The following is a 25,101-nucleotide window of genomic DNA, read 5'->3' as shown; positions in this document are numbered from 1 at the left end:
CACTGAAGGAACTATACTATATTCAAATAGAAACTCAATTTTAACATTTTACAACTTCACAGGCTCTTAGAGATCTGATGAGTATGCAATCAAGACATCAAAGAGAGTCAGACAGACTGTCCCATGGTCACTACAGCTCCTGACTGAACCAAACCCACATAAATCCTCTAGGTTCACTGCTATGCCACTCAAACCAAACATGCACAATAAATACTGAAAAACTATAATCTTTTCTACACATCTGTTTTGCTCTTAAGCAGTGGGTAGGCATTTTCCCCTCTAGACCTACTAAGAAAGCATGCTATAGCTAAGTAACTGATACAAAAGCCTCCTATTGCTATTTAGAGAATACAAATAATGTCGGGTGGGGTGGGGGGCAGGGTACTGCTCATAAAAGGCTAAACAAACATTATTCTGCCCCAAGTTTTCTGCGTTCTAAAAAGTGTCTTTCATATATTCACAAACTATATTTAAAGCTATGATGACTTCTCAATTCAATGTTCAAAGTCTTCAGAATTTTACAAGGTGCAAAATACTGCTGATTACATTAAACTATGCATATTGAGAGAGAGAGAGAGAGAGAGAGAGAGAGAGAGAGAGAGAGAGAGAGAGAACATTTCTCCATAAAAAATAAGCTAGAAAAAAAAGAAACATCAGAGGGAGCTAGAAAAAAGTCTTATAGGTTAAGAGCACTGTGTTGTCCAGAGGTCCTGAGTTCAATTCCCAGCAACTACGTGGTGGCTAAACAACCATCCATAATGAGATCTGTGACCTCGTCTGGCCTGCAGGTGCACGTGCAGGTAGAATGCTCTATACATGATAAATAAATAAGTCTTTAAAAAGATAGAAAGTAATTCATTCATTCTCTTTTTCTGTTTTAAAGTTGTATCTATAAAAAGAATATTTGTTACTGTTTATTTATCTGTCTGAAGTATTGGAAATTAAAAATTATAACTTTACACATGCTGAGCCTTTAATAACAATCAAAAATCTGAAAATAAGGTTTAAGGTTTAAGATTAAAATGTCTTCATTATTACTAGCAATTATAGTAAAGTAACAAAGGTCCCAAATCAAAAACTAAATTAAGCTGTGATGAATCAGGCCTTGAAAGGCTAAAGGAAGAGTTTCAGGAGCTTCAGGCCAGCCTGGCTTCAAACTGTGAGTTCCAAGCCAGTCTGGGTTACAGAAGGACTCAATCTCAAAAGGCAACCACTTCCCCCTCCCCACCAGGGGGTGGAGGAAGAGTTAAAATTATACAGGTCATCATTTGATTGAATATGTATTCATGTTATGACAAACAGAAGACCTAGTCTAAAGAAACCCTAGTCTAGTATTTCATAGGCCGCAGTGAAGCTGCTGACTCGGCTCCACACGGGCTCACGCTGTGCTTCCTACTGGCTAAATCTAATGGTGACCATAAAAGAGATAATGAACAGGAAGTTACAGGATATATTCTGGATACATCTCAGTGTCTCTATAAATGGGACCCACTGATTGAACATTCACAACACCAGCAGTCTAACATATTAGTAAATAAAAACTAAACCTGCCTGCCAAGTATGGATTTTGAAGCTCAAAATAAATACTTGAGAAAGCTGCAAAGCAAGTATTACTTTTCCTTTGGTACACAGTCTGATATAGTATTATCAACCTAGCATTCACAGTGCATTTTGCCTTTCACAGCTGTATCAAAACTGCATTATGCTTAAGAAAGCCATTTAGGGACAAGGGATCACTGAATGGTAGCTCCCCAAATCTAACATTTCCTAGAGATATTACAATTGTATAAGAATGAACAGGGTTCTAAGTGTACCTAGAGTTTCAGATACCTGAGAGGGCGAAATAAGAGAATCACCTGAGCCTTGGAATTCAAGGCCAGCCTGGGCAACACAGCAAGAACCTGTCACAAGGGGCCAGAAAGATGGCTCAGCAAGTAAAACTACTTGTCATGCTGCCTGACGAATCTGAGTTTACCTCCAGAACCCAGTAAATGTGAGAGAGAAATAATTCCAAAATGTTGTTCTCTAACGTCTACATGCACACTGTGGCACGCATAGGTACACACATCCCACAAACATATAATGCACAATAAATAAATTTAAAAGTAGAACAAAACTCAAGCCAGCAATGATGATAAAGCCCTACATGTGTAAGTCGAGGTAAACCAACAGAGTTACTAATGCTGACTCCTTATCAGACGGCAACGGGAAGACCCAACTAAATGAAAGTTACTCAGAGCTATAAAAAAAAAGCTGCAGTGCACTCTGCAAAGACTATATGAACGTAAGACTTATATTCACTATTATTAATATATGCTAAAAATAGACAATACACTCATTTTAAAGATAATAAGAGAGATTTGGTGCAGACATAAAACAGAAAATTTAGTTCCAGTTCAAATATCTTCTCTTTGTTTTACTTTTCCATACCCAAGCCAGGGTAACCCTGGTTGTCTAGGAACCTGCTTTGTAGATCAGGCTGATCTTTTGTTTTGCTTTGAGACACTGTTTCAATGTAGCCTGGACTAATCAGAATTTGCTATGTAGCTGTGAATCCTGATTTTCACTCTGGTGTTTCACTCTGGTGTCAGGATTATTGGGAATTCAAATATTTTAAAACACTACAAAAGCTTAAATCCCAATGTTTTTAAACGAAATGGCAAAAATAAAAACTTCAACTAAGAAATAGAAAAGCAAAATATGTTTTAATTTTTTTCACTGATACCTTATTAAATAGAACATTTATTCATCCCTTAAAATACAATTTTAAAGGATACTAGAATTGTTGGATATTGTGATGCATATCTTTAAATCTCAACACAGGTAAAGAGGCAAAGGTAGGTAGATCTCTGTTGAGTTTGAGGTCACTTTGGTCTACAAATGGAGTTCCAGGCCAGCTAGGAGCTACACAGTGAAACCCTGTATCAAAAACAAAAAAACAAAAACAAAAACAAAAACAAAAAAAAACCTGAATGTTGGAGCTGAACGCATTGAAGAACACTTAAAATCTATCTCACCCAGAAGACCAAAATAGGAGAATAGAGAGCGCCAAGCTAACCTGAATACATGGATATATGTAGAAGTTTGAGTGTAAAGCATGAAAGTAGAATGGGAATCATGAAGATCTATCTTAATGGAGAGCAAAATGAGAAAGAGAAGGAAGGGACAGAAGAGCTAAAGAAGAAAAGGGAAAGAATGGAAGATGAATGCTAGTCAGAAAAAGTAAGGCTAAAAATGTCAGTGACTTTAGAGAAGAGAATCACAATACAGGAATCAAAGATACGCATTCTAATATGGATCTCCACTGAGCAGAAAGAACACTAGGATTGTACTAGCAACTCTGGGCAACAGTTGTTCAGATGAACCCTGTCAAATTGTTTCCTGTTCATCAGTCAGCAGGCTTCATCAGGAGGCTGGAGAACTATGATGAATAGTCTCCAGACCCACTGGCTCATACACACAGCTCTCTTGTTGAGGTTCAAACATACAGTTTTATGGCTACAAGAAAGCAGAGAGAATGACTGGATGCTCACACACCCATCTGCCTGTACCTTTACCTATACTTTTACTAAAAAGTACCAAGAAACAATAAATGGCCTCTACATTGCAAGAGAAGAGTCACCTTGGCAGGGCATAAGGGAAGAAACTATTGTTGTCTTGTGTTTTCCCATTCAGAAACATATTTTAAAAATTAAAGCAAATATTAAACTAGTATGGCTTGATTATTTTAATTAAACAGTGTATGTAGTTCAGTGGTTAAGCATTTGGTCAGCATAAGCAACACTCTAGATTTGAGCCTCAGTACTGCCAAAAAGGAAAAAAAAGACCGGTTAGCCTCAGCTTTTAAATTCCATTATTAGTATATTATTTAATAATCTTATACATAGAACCTAAATAAGCATCTGATATACATCTAAACTGCTAGGCAAATACAAATGCCTAATCTGCAAAGACATTTGTTAAAATTACCTAATACAAAGAACTCGGGTATTTCATGGCCTACAAAAATGGTCATTAATTTATACAGATAAGCGTATTTATTCAACACATATCAGTGTATTCAGCATGAAGTCACAGCACAGCTCTTTTCCAAAATTTAACCTAGAAGACAATGCAAAACAGTAATTGTGAAGTAATGATACAAACCTTTTGAAAGAAAAAGCCATGTCAGATGTGATCTTTTTAATATATTTAAAATATTGACACATAGCCAAAGGAAACCATTCAGAGACCACTGACTACTTGCTCTCACCAGAGAAAGCTACAAGTTCTGAAAAGCTTTATGACTTTTGTTTGGCTGTGTTGGCAAATCATTTGGTGATAATACAGTAACAGAATGTTAGTCTATAAAATGGTTATTTTACCCACTTCGACAGATCTTCTGAAACCCAGCTTTCAAAAAATACTGTATGCATATAGCAATATATACTCAGCCATACCTTTATTTTAAAAAACAAATTATATGCAGAAACAGGTGTTTTAAAAATATTTTCAGAACACCTGGACATGGTGGTACACGCCTTTAATTCCAGCACTTAGGAGGCAAAAACAGACAAGATCTCTGTGAGTTTAAGGCCAGCCTGGTATATACACAGTGAGTTCCAGGCCAGCCAGTGGTAGAGTAAGACCCTGTCTTAAAGCAAAGCAAACAAAGCAAAAACAAATGTTCAGAGCAAAACCAAGTTGACACAATTCTTTAAACCTATCTGAAATACGTGTAAGGGTTATTACAAAGATACCTCACCATATAATCTGCTATTAAGTTAAATAGCACAATTCTAAAATGGTATTCAGTAATTACATAAAAATTATTGACAACATATTTTATTTAAAATACTGACACATAGCTAAAGGAAACCATTCAGAGACTGTTGAGTATTTGCTCTCACCAGAGAAAACTACAAGTTTCTCTTACTATGAACCATAAAATGACATGAATGCTAGTCATCAACATTAATAAATAGCAATCTGGCAGTGGTGGTGCATGCCTTTAAACCCAGCAGCACTCAGAAGGCAAAAGCAGGCAGATCTCTGTGAGTTCAAGGCCAGCCTGGATTACAGAGAGTTCCAGAACAGCAGGGACTACAGGGAAAAACCCTGTCTCAAAAAAACAAACAACCTCCACCCACCCACCCCCCAAAAAGGGGGGGGGGAGGAAAGGGAAGGGAAAGGAAAGGAAAGAAAAAGATAAAATACTAAGCCAAGCATTGTGGTACATATCTCTAACACTAGCACTTAGGAGATGGAGCAGGAAGATAAAGTCACCCTCACCTACAAAGGAAGTTCAAGCCCAGCCTATGCTATTTAAGACCTTATCTTCACCACCCCATACCTCCCAAAAAATAACAGCAGAAGGACAGAAACACAAATATGACAGCATTCTTGTACTTAAATATTGTCAGAAGAAGTTCAACAAACAGTATAGTCATTCTAACAATAGCATTTCCTAAGGATTCTAATGCTAGTGTCTGTCTATAGGCAGAGGTAACTAACATGTAGTATCAAAACATCCTGGACAAGTATGGACCAAGCTCAAGCCACTGGAAATTGTTAAGAGCTGTAGCAGTAATGTAATGTTAGTTTTAAAAATATCCCCAAAATTGAGTTTTTCAAATAATTAAGTTCAGGAAGTTGTACTTGCACATATTTAAAAACAACAAAAGATGTACCTATTAGTTTATAAATTATCATATGGAACATATCCAAGTGGATGTTTTTAAAACATCTGCTAACCTATAAGACTAATGAGCAGACCCAGGTTTAGTCAGCAGTCTGAGCTGAAAATACAAAGACCCAGGCTCTCTGATGTAACCATGATGGAATTGTTAGTCTTTCCTCCTGCACTGTGATCAATCCAAAGTTTAAGCTCTTCTAAAACAAGTTTACAAAATTATCAAATGAGGTACATTTTAAGGGTCCTTTAGCTTTTACACTAAAGAACAACGAATGCTTTTCCAGTGTATTTGCTTTTTATCATTACTACAACAATCTCAAAGCATGAACATGGTGATTTTGATGGTTCCTTCAGTACTCTAATTCCACTAAATGGAATACACTGAAGTACAACAAAACGAGGGTAGGTTAGTCTAGAAAAAGAACAGGAAAGTTAAGCTAAAGAGTAACAGTTCAGTAATTTTAAAAGACCAAAAGAAGTCCTAAGAAATGAGGATTCCCAATGAAATTTAATCTGTCTTTCAGTTGTTAACAAGTTCTGAAGAGAAGTTATATCCCTGAGCTCAGAAAATATTATATGAATCATGTTATTATGATTAGTTAGGAAAAACAGTAATATAAAGTAACAAACTGCAGTAGTTACCGGAAGACAAAACCAAAAGTTAAAGAGAAAACTTCTAAATACAAATAAGAAATAAAGCGCAAGATAACTAAGGGAAGAAAAGTTAAAACACAAAAACAAAAACAAAAAGACAAAAAAAAAAAAAGAAAGAAAGAAAGAAAAAGAAAGAAAGAAAGAAAGAAAGAAAGAAAGAAAGAAAGAAAGAAAGAAAGAAAGAAAGAAAAAGAAAAAAAAAACAGCTGCAGCTGTGGCAGCCAGAATCCAAGCGAAGAGTGAGTGTCACGGGAGTGACCAGCTGGATAGACTATTGCTGGTAAAGACAGGATGCCAAACCTAGTAGACCTGGTAAGTACTTTTCTAAAAGTATGAGATGTGGGGCTGTCTGAGTGGGCTCACCCATAGTGAGAAAACAGGACAGACACTGGAACTGTTCATGGAGTGATGCAGAGGTGATGCCATGGGGCCAGGCAGGCTCAAGACAGGGCTTTCCCTGAGACAGAAGTACAAGTCTACAAGTGGTTGGGATAATTTGAACAGATCAAGAAAACAGGCTTGTATCTTTTACAAGACAGCAACTAGACAGGAGCATGATAACTTGTGACTAGAGGTAACAAAGACATAGCCTTATTGTAGATGAAAGCAAGAAATTAGTATAAATTAGTAAAAATTTTTCTTCTTGTCCAATATCCCAATCAGATTAAAAATCAAAGTTACCAGCTGAAGGAGAGGACTGGGGGGAAGGGGTGTAGTAATTAGAAACAATGTAAAATAGTGAACAGGAAAAAGGAATAAAAAAAGAAAAAGGGCTCTCTTCAGGTATTAGGATATAAGACTAAGATATTAAGGTATTATTAAGATACTATATATCATAAGCCAATGTTGCTACAGAAATGGCTCAATGGCTAAGGGTGCATACTACTCCCTCTAGAGATCCAAACTCAGTTCTAACACACATGCCTGTAACTCCAGTTCTAGATCAAATACCCTCCGGCCTCCTGAACACAAGTAGCATACACGCACACAGATACACATACATATAATAAAAATAAATCTTTTTTTAAAAGTCAAGTAACCTAGACAGTTCTAATATGTCAAGTAACAAAACAAGGAAGTTACAAAACTCTTACCATGTTCAATGACATTTATGGTATGTTATTTGGGGTGTGAAATAAAAAAGCTTCACTATATAATCCAGGATGGCACTAAACTCACACTTTTTCTGCCTCAAACACTGAGTAGTACGGTTATATATATAGTACATATGCATAACCTTATTTTCTAAATCCAATCCTATATTTATTATTTGGCAAGGACGTGATATCCAAACAGACCAATTAAGATAACCATGCTAATATTAACATCACTAACCCTAAACAAACAAACAACCCCAACAGAGAATCTACTACTAAAACTACCTAAAGTAGGAGCTAAAGAAATGGTACAGTAACTGAGAGCACTGGCTACTCTTCCAGAGTTCAGTTCCCTGCAGCTACTTGGCGGATCACAACCATCTATAACTCCAGTTCCAGGGGATCCAATAAACACTTCTGGTTTCTGTAGGTACTACACAGACATAAATGCAAGCAAAACACTTTTACATATTAAAAAACTTTTTTGATTCTCTCTCACAGTTTAAAAAATAAAAAGTTAAAGTACTATAATTTCCTGTAGCCATACTGCTAGGGCCTTGCACGTGCTTAACAAGTGCTCTTCCACTAAACTACAGCCCACCCATAGGAATAAAACTCTTAAAATTTTACAAAGCTGTATTTTAAAAAGCACTGTAATTTTAAATTATTTCAATCCATAAATTTTATTTGCATTTATCTTTCTAGATTGCATGTTATTTTTAGAAGGATTTAAAATTATTCATATATTGATTTAAGCCACTCCAAGCATCCTATGCATGGTGATTCTCTATCACTTAGCAGTAACTTAAGATCACTGTATTAGAAAAACTCACTACGAGTATTATATCATTTGTGGGTTGGGTTCAAGAGCTCCAAATTTACTTGAAGTAAACATAAGTAAATATTTTTTAAAAAAATTCTTCCTTGTGGCAAAGAACTCTCTCCAATATTAATTCTTCTGTAAGTAAAATCTTCGTTAAAATGTTTTATACTATAAACCGAAACATGAATATTTAAATTTATGCATCTCAGAGAAAGAAAATTACAGAAATCAACAATAAAACATTTTAAAATTAAGAGATTCTTATTTCCTTAAGAAAAAAATTTTCTTACAGAAAGTCAGATAAAATACACACATAAATATCTGCATACACAATGTGCACCCTTATCGTGAACCGGTGTGAATGCCAATAAAGCTGTTTTTATGAACCTCCATGAGTAAAGCTTCATGTCTAACATTTCCTTAAATGGTACTGTACATAACAAACACTGGAGACCCTAAAGTTACAGGAAAGAACTGAAGAGCTGATGGTGACTTGCTGTAGTCGTCTGTGTTAGTTTCAGACATGAAGAAACATTGACAATAACAAGAGTTTTTGCTGGTTTATCACTAAGGCACTCTTTGGTAATTACTGCAGAGAACCGTAGGGACACTGTCATGCTCACTAATAGAAGATTAACTGCTAAATGTGCTGAAGTACAGTCCTGTCCTCTATGCTGCAGAAGTATGCAGATCCACCCCAGAGGTCTTCATGGAGATTGTTAGGTTCTTCTTTGAAAAGTTCTTAGCACAGAACTGCTTGAGGTCATAACAGACGGCATCTGTCTTAATAACATAAGCATGATTGATGGGTCAGGTCTCACTTTGCTTCCTGGACCATTACAAATCTGAATGCCTCAACTTAAAATCTTCCTTTCAATCAATTTCAAAACTGAAATACTGAATATTCTTTCTACCTTCTGCAACACAAATACAAACAAAACTATGCTTTTCTTTAGTCAATCTCTTCTTAAAAATCAGAACATGATTATTTTACTAGTTTTATTAAAAGTTACATTTAAAATATGAAATGATTTCCTCCATATTTAATATCTATGCTTTTGCTTAGTAAAGATAATCGAGCCTGAATGTTGTGAAATCTGGACAATGCCTAAATCTTATTCATTAGTCATGAAATTTCAAGCACTTGATATAAGTCAAGAGGAAAAACTGCTTCTGTGTGGAAATGAGCAAAGTAACTAGGAATGAAGAATGGAAATGGAAAGGACAGCTGAGAGACAGCAAGCCTCTCTCCCCTGTGGTGGTCCTGGAGCTAGGGGAGCTCAGCCTTCAGGCTCCATAACATACACTTAAGTTTGCATGTACCTGAGGGAGGAACAAGACCAAGAGCCAACAGCTGTGAGGACAGACTACATGAAGGTACCAGGTACCATCTGGCAAAGTCTATGCTTCAGAACAACTACACTTCAAAGCACCGGGAAGAAGACATTCTGAAATCCATACCTTTACTACTTTATTGACCAGAAAGTCAGTCTCTAAACTCCTTCCTCACTTAAGTTACCATATTCTTCCTTGTTCTTAAAAATCATATGTATATATTTATATATGAAAGTATAAAATTATACTTTCCTCAAATTAGAAAGGCAATCAGATTAGGTCTCACTTGCAGAATGTACTGCTGTTACAACTGAACAAAAGGTTTTGCTACTAAGAAATGAGAATTTGAAATGCTTTCTTAGAACTCTCCTTAAACATTAAGCACTGTGTTTGTGTAGAGTTGACAGCAGGGGCTGAACTAAAGGACTCACAGTACTCAGTGGGTACTTGACCATTAGCCAGACCTCTTCTCCAAGAATAAATTTAACTATAAAGCCTGACAACTGTATTTTTCCTGAAAAACACAAGAACTCCCTTCATAAAACCACCAGTAGAAACAACTGAGCCTAATTTCTCAATCTCCAACTAGATTCCATACATATAACTTCATATATAACAATAAACATTCCAAAGTTAATAAGGTTACTGTTAAAAGGCAACTAAATGGTCTGCCTTAAAAATTGACTTCTCAATTTTGGCTAAAACGTAAACAATCTCTTCAGATTAAACTCCCCAAAATTATGCAAGATCAAATCTTAAGTCACTGACCACACCTTTATCTAGACGTCTGCTTTGTCTTTCACTACCTGGACTCAGGAACAGTGGGTAGGTGCACTCTTCCTTAGCACACACAGAGCTATGAAAACAGCTGTTTCTAGCTACAGTTTCAAAGACACAACTAATGCCCTTTGACTTTTGAAAAAGTAGTAATGTAGCTGCTGATAATAAGGTCTTTTTAAAAACTCAGTGATGCTTCTTAAAAAATTCAACTTTGAAATCCTTGCCTACTGAAGGATGGTGTGATGGCTTAGGAAGACCACAAAGAAGCGTGTGTGGATTTAAGTGGAAAAAGCAGGCAGCCTGGTAATGTGATATGATAAGTCAAGAAGCAAAACCCATTACCAGTGTGAGGTTTTGTATCATTTCATTCCAGTGTATACTCCATTACACATGTGTTAGACTTAACTGTCTAGACCTGCTTTCCATATAGTAAAGATGTCTGTGAAGTGCAGAAATCATGAAGTAGGGTGGTAGAGTGCCATTAAGTGAGGTATTTACGGGCTAAAGGTTTGATATTTATTGTTAATGTGTTCAGTTAAGAGTACTAGTGAGTCTGTAATTCGTTATTTAAGTTTTTAAATAGAAACGTATTTTATAAGTGTTTGTAATAATCACTAGCTGAAACTCAAGTTACCTCACATTCCATCCGCAGTAATGCACCAAGTAAAGGACCTCTCCACCTTCGACATCAGAATCTTTTATACTAGCTTCATACATTTTTTGATTTTTCCCTCGTCCATACCGCACTTGGACTTTCATGCCTGGTGGATAGCACTCAAACTCCTCTTCGCTGTTGTCGTCACCATCTTCATCCTCGTCTTCTTCCTCGTCTTCTTCCTCCTCCTCTTCTACTTCTTCATCATCTTCATCTTCTTCTTTATTGGTTTCATCTCTTGAAAGGTTTAAAAAATTGCAGAGTTAATAAAAGTTACTTCATGAGTTTCAGTTCCAAACCACATATACCGATAAAAATCGTGGCTGTGATTGTTCCAGAATAGCAGGTTCCATGTGTATAAAATGTTCTGAGTTTCAATTTAGTGTTTAAAACTAAAACCTGTATGAGAGGACAAGTGTCAGAAAGATAGTTTTAGAGGGAAAACAAGCAAAAATAAGTCCATTTAAAAAAGAAAATTCTGCAGTGTAGGCCCAGTCAGGGGGAGGATGAGGCAGGAGGATCAGTGTGAGTTCAGAGGCCAGTGCAGGCTACATACATAGAAAGACCCTGCTCAAAGAACAGACAGAGAGACGGAGATTAAGATTGATTGGTTGATTTTCACCAGTCAAAGGAATATAAGTTGTATTGAATAACTGGAAATTAGTTTGGCTGATTAAGCACTCTCATGTTTTATTATGAAAGTGTTTTACAACTCAGCTTATAGATACACACACACAAAATTACTTTATTACCATTTTCTGACTAAAACTTACTCTAAAACAAACATGTCCAACCTAAGTATGTTTAAAACAAAATATTCATTAATTGAAGGTGAATCTTAGTAATGTTAAGTAACATTAGTCAAAACAGATTCTCAAATATTGAAGTACATGAAATATAATTTTAATTTTCACAGGGATTTTCTACTATGATCACACAAATATTATATCTGTGCAAATATTACAATTTCTGCTCTTTACCAGACATTTACTGAATTTTCCTGCCATAAATTCTTTCAACATGAAAGCTTCTTAAGAGTAGGAAGATTTAGGGGCCAACTCCAAATACAGAAAACACAAACTATCATAGTAGAAACACTAAGTTATTTCAGCATCTCAATATCACACAGGTTCTAAAAATAGACACATATTCCTTTTTTTCTTTTTCTCTTCTTTTTTTAAATTGGAATTTTGAGATAGTGTCTCATTATATAGGAAAGCATGGCCTTCAACTTTGATCCTCCTGCCAGAGACTCCAGAGATTATCACCATGTCAACTTTGATGTTCTTACATTGTCCGTAAATCTGTACTGAAAAGGCTGGAAAAATATCTCCAGCTCGAAATCTTTCTGATCACTAGTTTTATATAAAATAAATTTCAATATGAAATCCAGTGCTATATTTGAGCAGTTTGCTTTGCAATGCGCATGCACTAACAAGTTTCTCTCACAGAGAATCTACCACTTCACACACATTGGAAATGTGAGTAAGAAAAAGATATAGCAAAGCCCCTGCAGTACTAATTTCAGCTTTAAATTCTTTCATAAAAATCTTTTTACTGATAACACGTCTTAGCTATCATCTTACTATACAAGTACATATGTAATGAGAAAACCTAACAGATAAAATGAAATGACAAGTGAGTTCACAATGAAGTGGCGGCTCAAGCCTGTAATCCCAGTGCTCAGGAGGCTAAGCCAGGAGGATTTCTTGATCAAAGGCAAGATAGCAAGGACCCGTTCTTAGAACCCAAAACAAAGAATACAGTCAACTCAATCAGTATTTAGAAATCTAGGCCTAATTGAATACAGCTTTCATCTGAAGAGAATGAAGAGCATTCAACAAACAGTAGCATTTCTATCATGAAGTATTTTAATCAGCAAAGTACAAAAATCATCAGAGATGGCCTTATAACTCTTAAGAACATTAAACAAGCGTATATTCGTTTATGCTGTTTATACAATACATTGTAACTGCGAGGAGAGCACTGTGAAAATATGACTCATCCATGTTTTAGGACTGCGCTGTGAACATCTGATACAAAGCGAGTGATGGGGAGCACGGTACAAAGAAGAGAAAGCTCCAAAATAATCAGTGAAAATACCCGACTCATACATCAAAAAATATACTGAGCCCACTAGGTACATGCCACTATTATCAGACATAAAGACAGTCCTACAAATGGTTGTGGAAATTGTAGATAGACCAATCAAATCTTTTAAAATTTTTCACTTAAAATCAATCTCAGACACAAAACTGAACAAAATTTTATTAAACTACACATTGAAGTTCAAAGAAGAAAATAACATAGATACTAGCAATTAGCCAAAGAAAAATCTGTTTTTTCAAAGGCACTAACAGCAAATTCAAAAGTCAATGGGCATAGAACACCAAAAAAGGAATTCCCTGAAAGTACCCATTATAACCAACACACTCATTAAAAACTAAGCTCATGTATATATTACATACAAACACACATATATATGCTATTTGTCTTTTAAAGATCATTGTGTTAATGTACAGACAAAATGAGCCACAGTGCGAATATGTAAGTCAGAGGGCAGTTTGGAGGAACTCCAAGCCTGTGGTTTCTGGGGCTTCACTTCAGGCAGTCAGACATTGCAGGGCAGATGCTTTTACCCACTGAGCAAGCCTGACAGTCTGAAAGTTATTTATCTTCTGAAGAACAGTATGTTTGAAAACAAACTATATCAAAATAAAATTTTCACCCATATCAAAAGAGAAATGCCAAATTTTCCTAGTTTGACATTACTACTCACAACATTTAAAAAAAAAAAAAAAAAAAAAAAAAAAAAAGGCCATAGTGTAACAAACAGACACTGAAGAGCAAGCACCAAGCAGAGCATCTTACAGTATTAGCCTTTTTACTCTATAACCAGACTATAGAGTTAGGACAAGAAATTTCTTGATGGTGGCCAATAACAGAAAGCTTATATACCAAAACCAACCAACAAAACAACATAAACAATGCATCATCTCAATGTGTTTATGTTTTTATGATTGTCAATACTGGTTCAACTAAGAAATCAACTAGGGTCTGCCTTTACCTGTAGTTTTGCTTTTCCCAGTTTAATTTACCTATCATCGATATCAGTTAAAAAAATACTGAATAGAAAGTTCCAGAAACAATTTGTCATTTTTAAATAGTGTGCTTATGTAAGTACTATAATAATACCTTGCACTGCCCTGACCCACCCCGCCAGGAACTAGTCATCTCTGTCTGGCTGCAGTTTGTGTGCAGCCCACCCATTACTCATCCGGCAACCATGTCAGTGCAACAGTGCTGGGAAGGAGGCAGTAAGGCCAGAGAAAGAAAGGCAGATGAGCTCTACGTGGTGCAGCAAGGCATGTAAGAAAATGCACGCCACAGTCATGTTGACAGCACACACTCAAAGATTATGCTGCCTAATGAAGTCATAGCCACTTCAATATGTGTAAGGACATATTTTTCATGCTATATACAACAATGAGATTGCCTAGCAACAGTTTCTCACAATACACATGTGGTTAAGCAACATGACTACACTTTTAATGGTCATTTTCTTCATGTATAATAAAATGCAAAAATTAAATGTGGGTGCTCACAAAAGGGAAACTTCAGTTTGTGGTATGAATAGTCATACATTACTTAAGGGATACATTCTTACAAATGTTGTCACTGTACAATATCAAGTGTAGATGTATAAACCTAGAGGCTAGCTTTCTACATGCCTAGGCTATGTGGTGATCTGGCCAGGGCTGAATTTAATCATCAATGTGAAGGCCACAACTGTACTCAAATACTTGCAGTACATAAAGAACTCATACAACTGAGAAGTTATTTACTCACTATTATTATAAGGAACAATTTGGACACATACTAAGAACAGAGAAGAAAAGATTACTAGCAAGTATCTGTGAACAACAGAACACTCCAGACTGTGGCACTTAACTTTTAACTCAAAGCTGCATATAAATTTTCTCCTGAGGTGGAAGTCTCTGGTAGGAACATCTCTAATATTCTCTATACAACATGAAGCCAGACAGCACACACTGGTACTCTTATGTATCTGAACCTTGCACTGTTATGCTCCAACTTGCCAGAAGTATGACAAACCATACCTTTGTATTGTTTTCTTTTATATTTCATAAAGCTAACTGGATCAACATCCTTCAAGTAAAAATCCCAATCTTTACTAAGTTTCTAAACTGGAATAATCTTTAACACCAGTAAAGTATACTTCAAATATATACATACATACAGAGAATAGAAAAAAAAAAATACTCCTTACTATATTTCCCTGGGCATATTTGGTTATTTGTTTTTCCTTCCCTGTTTATATACTGGAGCTAAATTTTTAAAATTTTAAAATGAAAAAAGTAGGTTTTACATATTTAAAAGAGTAGCACTATAGATGCTTTTTTTTTTAAGTCTCAGACATGAAAACCAAAGATTCTTACAAAGCCAAGAACCCACCAATAGACCATTTACGTCAACATTCTCAAGTAACCAAATCAAGTGAGTATGACTCCTGACACACAGCCAAATGGCCCACACTTTCTGCTTAAGATACACAGACACCTTCAGCCCCCACAGTTAGTGTGTCACCTTCATAACCCAGTCAGGAGCAGACCTTAGTGCAGTAAAGAGTACTGTTCCCTCAAGAAAATTATTCATGAATTTCCATGATGAGAGCAAGCACAGATCAAAAAATATGATCTTTTCAATTCACATTAATGGTGTCTCTGAAGGAATCAATGTTCTTAACAAATGCAAATGATTCTTCTATAAATCAAATCAATTTAGATTCAACCATTCAGAAGACCAAATAAGAAGACTGTATCCAACCAAAGCAAATGTCTTACCCAGATCGTGCTTGCTCTTCTTCAGCATCTACCCCTGTGCTGAGGGCCTCCTCAGCCCTAGCTGGGGCACCATCTTTATCTTCCAAGTTTTCCTTTTCTTCTAGTTTTGTAATATTAGCTTCTTTTTCTTGATCAGATTGTGCAGGTATACATTCTATTAAGCCTTTTTTACTTCCCTAGAGAAAGATCAGAAGAACTAAACCAACAACAGTAAAAACTTAACCCTAAATCAAAGACCCTAGCCGTCAGCAACAGGAGGTACCAGCCAATATGACATGGCAACCACGACTGATAATGCCAGCATAGCCTTACATTTTAAAGAACATACTATATAAGATGCTAAGGCTGTCTGAGTAGTTGCTGTAACTATTCTAAAATAACATTTGAGGGCTGGGGATGTAATTCAGTAGAAGAGTTTGATACTCTGAGTTTAATCCTCATCAGATCAAAAACTAACAAATGTTCTTAACAAAAGATACAATGAAGAATAATAATGCATAAAAAGCTACTAAATTAATTTGAGGAAGTTGACAAAGGAGTACAAAATATATCAAGATGACAGATGACAACAGTATGAGGTTACCAGAGAGGGTTTGATGTTTTCTTTTCTTTCACTCTCATCCTCCGCAGGCGTCTCTTCTTTTGGTATCATGTTCTCACTGTCTTCCACGCTCACTTCTTTGAGCTCTGTCTCACTTTCTTCCTTAACTTTTACGTCTTTATTTTCACAATCTTTACATGGCTTGTTAAGAACTTTCTCTGGCAATGCCATCTGAAAGTCAATGTTAGCCGATCTGCAGTACTCCTCAAAGCCATATAAGTACCTAGAAACATGCAGAGAAATACATTTAGTAAGAAACATTCCAATACATTACTGCACAGGGTGTGGGGTTGCTTTGGTTTGTTTTCTTTTTGTTTCATTTTTGGGGGTGGCATTACACTGGAGAAGATGCTGAAGCCTCCTGAGGGTCATACAGATGTGTTTCAGTGGCCAATTTACAAAGTAAAAATCTATTGTTGAGTATTTGTAATGTGCAAGGTATCAGGCACTTTAGTAAACTTCATTCAAACAGTAGAACACTCCTAACTGGCAAATTATAGTGTCCCCTTTGTAAATAAACTAAGAAAAATAAACTTAGAAAAGCCAGATAGGGTCAAAGAATGTTCACAGCTAATAGGATCTCTTTGGCTTTGGGACACAAGCTTTTTAATTTCTATGCTGCACTTTTCACATGATCATGGCATTTAACATTTTCTTTACAGATTCTTAAATATCTAATATCTAGAATTACTTCTATAGACTAAATAGTAAAAATTTTCAGTTTCTTCCAAATTAGCTTAAGTTAAATTGTTTACTCCATGTTGTTTTCTAGGTAAAATACTGAAGACAGTCACATCAAGTACTCTGACTTACTTTTTATAAGCACATTTAACATTGTATCCTGCAGCTGAGTTTAAGACAGGAATCCCAAGGTCTTGATAGACTTGCTTCCAGACAGCTCCACTTTCAATCTAATGGACAAAGGGAAATAAGAACTTCCAAATTAAAAGTGGGATGGTAGTAACACATTTTAACATACACAACAAATATGATGAGCTACATTTCCTGGGTCTAGGCTCAAAAGAATGAAAAATAATAATGATAAATTTTAATTGTGGTTTAAAATTAAAAAGTTTTAGTACTTAGACAAATGCCAGACCACTCTAAGTATTTAAATATTGGGCTATTAGACTTTCAAATAAATTCAGGTATGGTAAATATAAAAGTACTTGTTTTTAAATCAATACTTTTAACAAAAAGAAAAATTAAAGTACATTTTTCCTGTCAGATTCACAAGCTAGTAAGTCAAATTACTCAATAAAAGTATTTTAATCAACAGCACACTCTGAGTTAGATGACTCCTACAGGCTAACTTTAAAACACCAAGTTAGATCAGCTCACACACACACAAGTTTTAGTGGAAGGAAGGAAGGAGTGGGGGAGGGGGGCGCACATAATCAAGTGGAACTCTGAGTTCCAGGCCAGTCTGAGCAACATGGAGAGTTCTAGCTCAGTGAGGGCTACACAATAAGATCCCATTTTTAAATGAAAAGGAGGGAAAAAGTGTTTCCATCTCTGACTAAGATAGGACCTCATTGAAATCTGACACACTCAAAAAGAAATCAGACTCTGTGACTCTAAACTGTATGTTTCATCTTTTTCCTTACATTCTTATTAAAAGACAATAACTTAAGAGATGGCAGAGATACCCTGGGCAGCTATTAGTAACTTCATGATGCTTTCTTTGACCTTTACTCACTAACACACCAAATGACTCTGCAGTGAAACTATACTTTTGTTTCACTCTGACAGAGGAAATTATGAGGAGACACTAAGTAAAACCTCCAAGATGTTACAAAGTAGTAGAGGAAGAGAAGAGAGGCAGGCTGCAACACATCCATTCCCAAAACCAAGTCCATAAATGATACCTAAGGAAGCATATTATGTGAAAAACATTTTGCTTCTGTTTATAATACTTACATTATCAAATCCTCCAAGTTTGTGCACAAGTCTGAATAACTTAAAAAGATTCAAATTCCGATACCCAAGCACAGGCCGTTTGTTAATAGGTGTACCTATTAAAACACATAATACATCAGCACCATGCTACACATATTACTCTAAAGTCTCAAAAGATTCACATAATGCCAATGACTCCCACCTATACACTCCACAGCACCAAAACAAAAAACAAACACTTTCTTATCTAAACCAATGACACCGTTATTTTAAAGATTTTGCACACCAGATATTTACAGTTTCCCAAAGTCAAGTGGATGACTGAATGGATTCTTCTCTAATTAGGTTTTAATCATGTTTTGTACTTTTCTTTCTTACATCTCATATAATGCTATACACTTCTTAGGCCAAGTCTCCATGAAAACAATACATACAGATAAAAACGTGTAAAACCTGGCATTGGAAATGTCTTGGATATGTTAGGCAAAGTATTCTACCACTAAACATATTAACTTGGCCCTGTTTTTTGAGATTTTTATTTTATGTGAATAGGTGCTTTGCATATATGCATGTATGTCTTTGCACTGCATGTACATCTGATGACCACAGAAACCAATAGACGGCCTCAAGTCCCCTGGAGGTAGAGTTACAGAAGTCTAAAAAAGCAGTCAGTACTGTGACTCACTGAGCCATCTCTCCAGTCCCCTACCCTTTACTTTTTATATGTGTTTTGTGTTACTGTACATGCACAAGTGTGTAGAGGTCCAAGGGTTCTCTTTTCCCTTGTGGTCTCTCACTGAGCCTGGAGTTCACGCATTTGGCTAAACTTGCTGGCCAGAGAGCCTTAAATATCCTCCTCTCTCTGCCTTCCCAGCACTAGTAAAACCATTCCATACACATGCTGCCATACCTAGCTTTTTAAAATATGGGTAATGGGGATTGAATTCATGTACTTATGTTTACATGGCAAGTAACTTACCAACTAAGCACAAGCTCAGCTTTCTTTTCACTTTGGGACAAGGTTTTACAAAATTGTCCCAGTTAGCCTGAATCCTCTTAGCTCACTCAGCTAAGTTAGCTCAGTCTCCTGAGTAGCTGAAATTACAGGCTAATACCACCAGGGCCAATTTTCATCCTTGTCTCCTTCTGAGGGAAAGTGTAGTTTACAGAAGGGTTTCATATCCCCAAGGCTTGCTTCAAACTTGATATATAGCTGAGGATAATCTTGAATTACTAATCCCACTCCACTGGAAAAGTGCTAGTATTATAAGCATTTGCCAACACACTCTATTTTATGTGGTAGAAATAGAATTTGGCTTCACGCATGCCAGGCAACCACTGTTAACCAACTAGGCCACATCAGCAGCCCTATTCTTTACATTTCTTTTGCAACATTAAGCGAATTCAGAAAGCTGCCACACTCAGTTGGGGGGGGGCTATTATTTATTTATTTATTTAATTTTTTTTTTAGAGGTTACTTTTTCTTTTGTACAAGAAGGATCTTTTTGAGATAGGATCTTACCATGTAACTTGGACTAGCCTCAAGTTCACAGTCTTTCTGCACTAACCTTCCTAATGTTGGGATTGAAAACAAGAACCATCACATCTCATTTACACTTATTGCTATATTTCTGGATCTCTCTGGGTCTGTGAAGCTAGATGGTAAGATTTAGTCAATGCTCAAACTCGTGTGATACTTTGTTGTGCATCTTACACATGCTCACCTCTACTTTCCGTGAAATACAGTAAGAGTGACAAACTTACTTCCACTTTCCATAAATGTACACAATTAAAAGTGACAAAGTCAGTTCCATCTTCCATGAACTTATACAGGAAGAGTGACACACTTACCTCTATCCTCCATGAATTTATACAGCTGCTGAAGAAAGTTCTCCCTTTCCTCTGGAAATGGTTCTATTTCTTCCTAATATTAATCACAGGAGAAAAAATATTGTTTTCCTCAATTCAGAATTTTATTAATGCAAACAACATTTCTTGCCAACAGCAAAGACTAATAGTCACTTAAATATTTCAAAGGCAGTTTATAAAGTATTTTTTTACTATTAAGCTGTTCAAAACCAACTAAGTCTAGACATTTTTCACTATATAGATGAATACTTCCTAAAAGGTATCTCAACAAAATTCCAACTGTCAATTTTTGTATAAGAAAAGGCACTAGTAACACTGTTCACATCTCTGTACTGTACCAGAGATTTATTCTTTAAATCAGGGTCACAGGCTCAAGAACACCGATTCTCACGTATATTAAAATTGGGCTAGAGTTTAACATCAAAGCTAATTCCATTATTGCTCCTTAAGGAACTCAGAAAACACAGGTCCCATTTGCTCTAAGTGTCCTTCATTATAGGCAGCCCCACTGTATAGTACTTCAAGCCTACATAATCAGTGAAGTGGGGAACAAACTTGATCTACAATACCTGAAGATTCAGACTTAGGGAAATCTTCAAGTAATAAAATAGTTCCCCGAATTATCAATTACAAGGGAGGGACTAGCTTCTTGCTGCTGTGGCCAAGGGCTGTGGCAGTAGGGAGCTGGTCCTGAAGCAACCTGCAAGGAGCAGGGTAGTAGGTAAGATGGAGGAACTCACCAATTCATTGACTTTCATCCACGCAACAAGCAAAAAGCACCTGTAAGTGTAGGCACTGTGCTAGGTGCTGCATCAAATATAAGGAAAAACTATGGAGCCTGCTGTGACGGAACACAGTCAGGGGTAACTGCAGATAAAATGACTCAGCACATACAAGCAAGCTGTGCAGTTACTCTAACTGAAAGAAAAGTTCACATGACCACTGTCCTGTTTCTAGTAAACTTTCCCCTTTGTTTTTAAGGAGAATTTTTTGTGGAGCAAAAACCAGTAAATTTTTAAAAAGAACAAAACACATATTAATAAGCTATTAGATTGGTACATAAACAAAGAATAAATGACATTTATTAATGTGCTTGTGATCAGCTGCATTTCTCAATTTAAACAGCCCGCACATGTCAGGTTTTGGTAAGGCAGTCAACTACAAATATAATAAAGGGGGAGGGGAGTCGACATTATCCTAAATATCACTAGGATAAAATATTTGACGTAAGCCACATTTGTTTTGTTTCTATTCCATAAACACCTAAGTTTGTGTTTCATTTTAACCATTTAACTAGCAATCGAATTTGCTTCCACTCCGCCCTACCTCCACCCAAGATTTGCTTCTAAAACAATACTTCTAAAACACAAATCTAAGCAACAAAATGTTTGGTAACTGATATTTACTGATGGGTTATGCACTATGATAAATACTGAGAATATGAATATACTAATAAGATAGAATCCTTCTCTTTGAGGAGCTTACAAACAAATTAGTAAGAAAAATAAACAGGCAATAAACCTAAGTAAGAGTGGTAAAGAGAGACACAGAGAAAGGGAGAGATATATGCTGTACTCTGAGGGGGTAAGGGAGTATGGGGTATGGTTCAGGGGTTTCCCTAAAGAATTTTGGAAACTGACCAAACGTGCCGTGCAGTCCCCACTACCAGTACCACCCACACATAGCAGGGTGTGGGACAGAGGGGGAGGAAGCAGAGCTACAGTGTGAGAGATGAGAAGCGGCAATGTAAGGTGACTGAGCTACAGCTCAGAGTTCCCAGGGAAAGCACAGAGACTAATATGAAGAAGGGACAGTAAAGGCTGGACCATCAAAAAAGACTTTACACTTGGAACTGGACTTCTATACGAAAAAGAAAGTCATTCTTTTTCTAAACAAGGGACTGGTCACATGATAATGGAGGTAGAAGCCAGGGTCTCCAGTCTGCAAGGCAAGCACCCAGACAATACCTCAACCTTAGTTCTAACTTTTATATTTAAGATAAAGAGCAGGCGTAGGCCACACTGAAACAGACAAGCTTCTATGCTATCATTTGTCACTGCATGACAAAACATAACTTACAAAATAAATCTATTTCATTAACTATTCACTACAATTAAATAAGACTCCAAAAACTGAAAACATGACATATTCACCAAAAGTTACCATGATTTTCCAAAGAGAAAACACAGTTTACTTCATGGTCAAAACACTAGATATTGTTATCTATGCATGACTTAGTCATTACTTTGTGTCAGAATTCTCTGTCCTCTGAAGTCACAATAAAATCTAAAAGTTTAACTCTATGACCCAGATGAATGCATACAGAAATTCATATGTATGAAGTTAAATTGTTTTCCATTCTGTGAATCTAAAAGATGCTGATCTTCACTTTTCATTAATGCTGGCTGGGCATTATTCTGGACACTTTCTAGTCTTTTGTAATTATGAAGATACAACCTGTTATGAGATAGCAACGATCATCAATACACGATAGCTCAAAGCATGTTAAACACTAGGTGGTATTTTAGTCCTCTTGAGTAAACACCCCTGAATCACCCAGAGCAAGTGTATAAAACTACTCTTATTCCCAAGCCCACATTCCTGTTTTCAGACAAAAAGCAAACTTGATTAGACAAAAGTTTATGATGAAAAGATCCCTAATAGTAAGACATTACTTAACATTTTTTAAAGGGATCAAGAGGTTTTACTTACCTCTTCTTCACTGCTATTATCTTCTTTCTCTTTTTCATCATCTTCCTCCTCCTCCTCTTCCTCGGCTTCACTACTGGAGCTGTCTTCTTTCAATTCAGTCTTCCAGTTCGCAGGAATAGTTCTACTTTTGTGAAACTCAAGTGCCTGATCAAAGGCTAGAAACATACCATAATGTGAGCAAACTGAACAGATTAAGACAACTGAGTTATCTAAAAATATTAAATATAATAGGAAATAAAAGCTGTGCTACCAGCACTGACATTTTTAAGTGTGCACAAGGCTCCTGCTTCTGTACTAAGAATGGTTACATGAAGCCACTCTTTTAATCCTTCTGATCTTATATTCAGGAGAGCCATTGCAAGGCTACTAAAGTCCACTACTATCACTGAAAGGGTTCCTAGAGTCAAACAAATACAGGCTGGAAGGATGGCTCAACACTTAACAGATGGCTCAACATGTAAGAACACTGGTTGTACTTCCAGAGGTCCTGAGTTCAATTCCCAGTACCCACATAATGGTTTACAACTGTAATCCCATATAACCTATAATTATAATCCCATGGGATCTGTTCTCCTTTCCTGGCTTTCAAATGTACACAGACAAAACATTCACATATATAAAGTAAATAAGTAGATAAATCTTAAACGAAAAAGAACCAGGCACATGACTTTAATCCTAGTACTGGAAGGTAAAGGCAGTCAGACCTCTGTGAATTTGAGGCCAGTCGGAACTACAAAGCCAGTTCCAGAACATCCAGGGCTAAGAGATAGTCTGTCTCGAAAAACAAACAAGAGGAAAAAAGCTATTTTCCTTTTTAAACAGAAATTAAGTTTATATCCTACAAATAATTTTACCAGGTGAGTCAATGTTTTTTTCATTGCTACTACTTTGTTGGTTTTTTGTTTCTGTTTTGAGACAGAATCTCTCTGTGTAGCCTTGACTGTCCTGGAACTGGCTATACAGACCAGGCTGGCCTGAAACTCAGAGATCTGTTTGCCTCTGCCTCCCAAGTGCTGGGATTAAAGGTATGCACCACCATCCTGAGTCAATATTTTACTCAATAATTACCAAACAGTATCATATCAAGCACAAGGCTAAAAACAGCCAGAAATATTCTCTGCAAATATAACTGAGCCAAACTTGAAATTCTGTAAATAATGAGTTTAAACTAAAATTAGCTAAAAGTTTTTATACTACATTGGTATTAATTACAATACATAAATTTGTAGGCAGTCTATGTACCTTTGATAGGTAAGGAAAAGTAAGAAGTAACAATTTACAATATACAAATTAACAAATGCAATCACAGTATTACTTCTCAGTCAAATAGAACTACTAGAGTCTTTGAATATGAATATATATTAGCAGAGTTAAAAAATTAAAATTACCTTAAATTTTATTTTTGTCAGACCTGTAAACCAACAGTGAATTTCCCAGCTACCTGGCTTTTTTTAAACCACTGATCCAGATTATTGCTCTATTTAGAACTTCTATTTTAAAAAATCCCAGATCACATGGGATTACAATTATAGGTTACATGGGATTACAGTTGTAAACCATTATGTGGGTACTGGGAATTGAACTCAGCACATGCAAGCTTTTTCAAAATATAAATCTAATAAAAATATATTAATGAAGAGAAAGAAAACTTGAACTTATTAATTTATAAAACACTTATTACTTATAATCTTTCCAAGATTATTTCCTTACCTTGTTTTAACACAGCATCAGGCTTTGGTGCAGTGTCACTAGTAATTTCATGAACATCTTTTCTTGGAACTGAAGTACTATATTATTCAATCACAAAGATGGAAAAAATAAGAGATTAAGACAGCAGTCACCAAATCACAAATACCACAAAAATGAGACCATTAACATGAGCAATAAAAACTGAACATAGTGCTATCCATTACATTGTCTGTAGACGTATCCTGCCTGACGATTTGTTTCCTTTACACTTTGATTCAAATTCCAGAATCAAAAAAAGGAAATAGTACCAAACTGTGCTCTGTCTAGAAACAAACGTTCTCTCTATATAATAATAACTATATAATAATATAGTAGTAATAAAAACAAGCATTTCAATGCCAGAATGCAGAAATCCAATGAGGAAGAAATCAACAGTAAAACTTGGATA

General features: G+C 36.0%; 1 protein-coding gene across 4 annotated transcripts in view; it reads right to left on the bottom strand.

The window, feature by feature from the left end:
• The window catches only part of ARID4B (AT-rich interaction domain 4B), a 104,849-nt gene that overhangs the window by 18,626 nt on the left and 61,122 nt on the right, over window positions 1–25,101 (bottom strand). For 2 of the 4 annotated variants that reach the window (XM_080917697.1, XM_080917700.1), the window contains exons 10-17: window positions 24,675–24,751; window positions 22,965–23,119; window positions 20,235–20,307; window positions 18,405–18,499; window positions 17,298–17,395; window positions 16,467–16,707; window positions 15,884–16,059; window positions 10,998–11,255 (exon numbers count right to left, since the gene is read on the bottom strand). In XM_080917697.1, coding sequence (XP_080773823.1) covers window positions 10,998–11,255; window positions 15,884–16,059; window positions 16,467–16,707; window positions 17,298–17,395; window positions 18,405–18,499; window positions 20,235–20,307; window positions 22,965–23,119; window positions 24,675–24,751 — 1,173 coding nt within the window. The remainder of the gene's footprint in view (window positions 1–10,997; window positions 11,256–15,883; window positions 16,060–16,466; window positions 16,708–17,297; window positions 17,396–18,404; window positions 18,500–20,234; window positions 20,308–22,964; window positions 23,120–24,674; window positions 24,752–25,101) is intronic. The other 2 variants (XM_080917698.1, XM_080917699.1) reach the window with 2 other exon arrangements.

This window comes from Micromys minutus (assembly GCF_963924665.1).
Source record: "Micromys minutus genome assembly, chromosome: 6".
Lineage (NCBI taxonomy): Eukaryota > Metazoa > Chordata > Mammalia > Rodentia > Muridae > Micromys > Micromys minutus.
The sequence above is the reverse complement of the archived record's forward strand: the minus strand, read 5'-3'. Positions and strand labels throughout refer to the sequence as shown.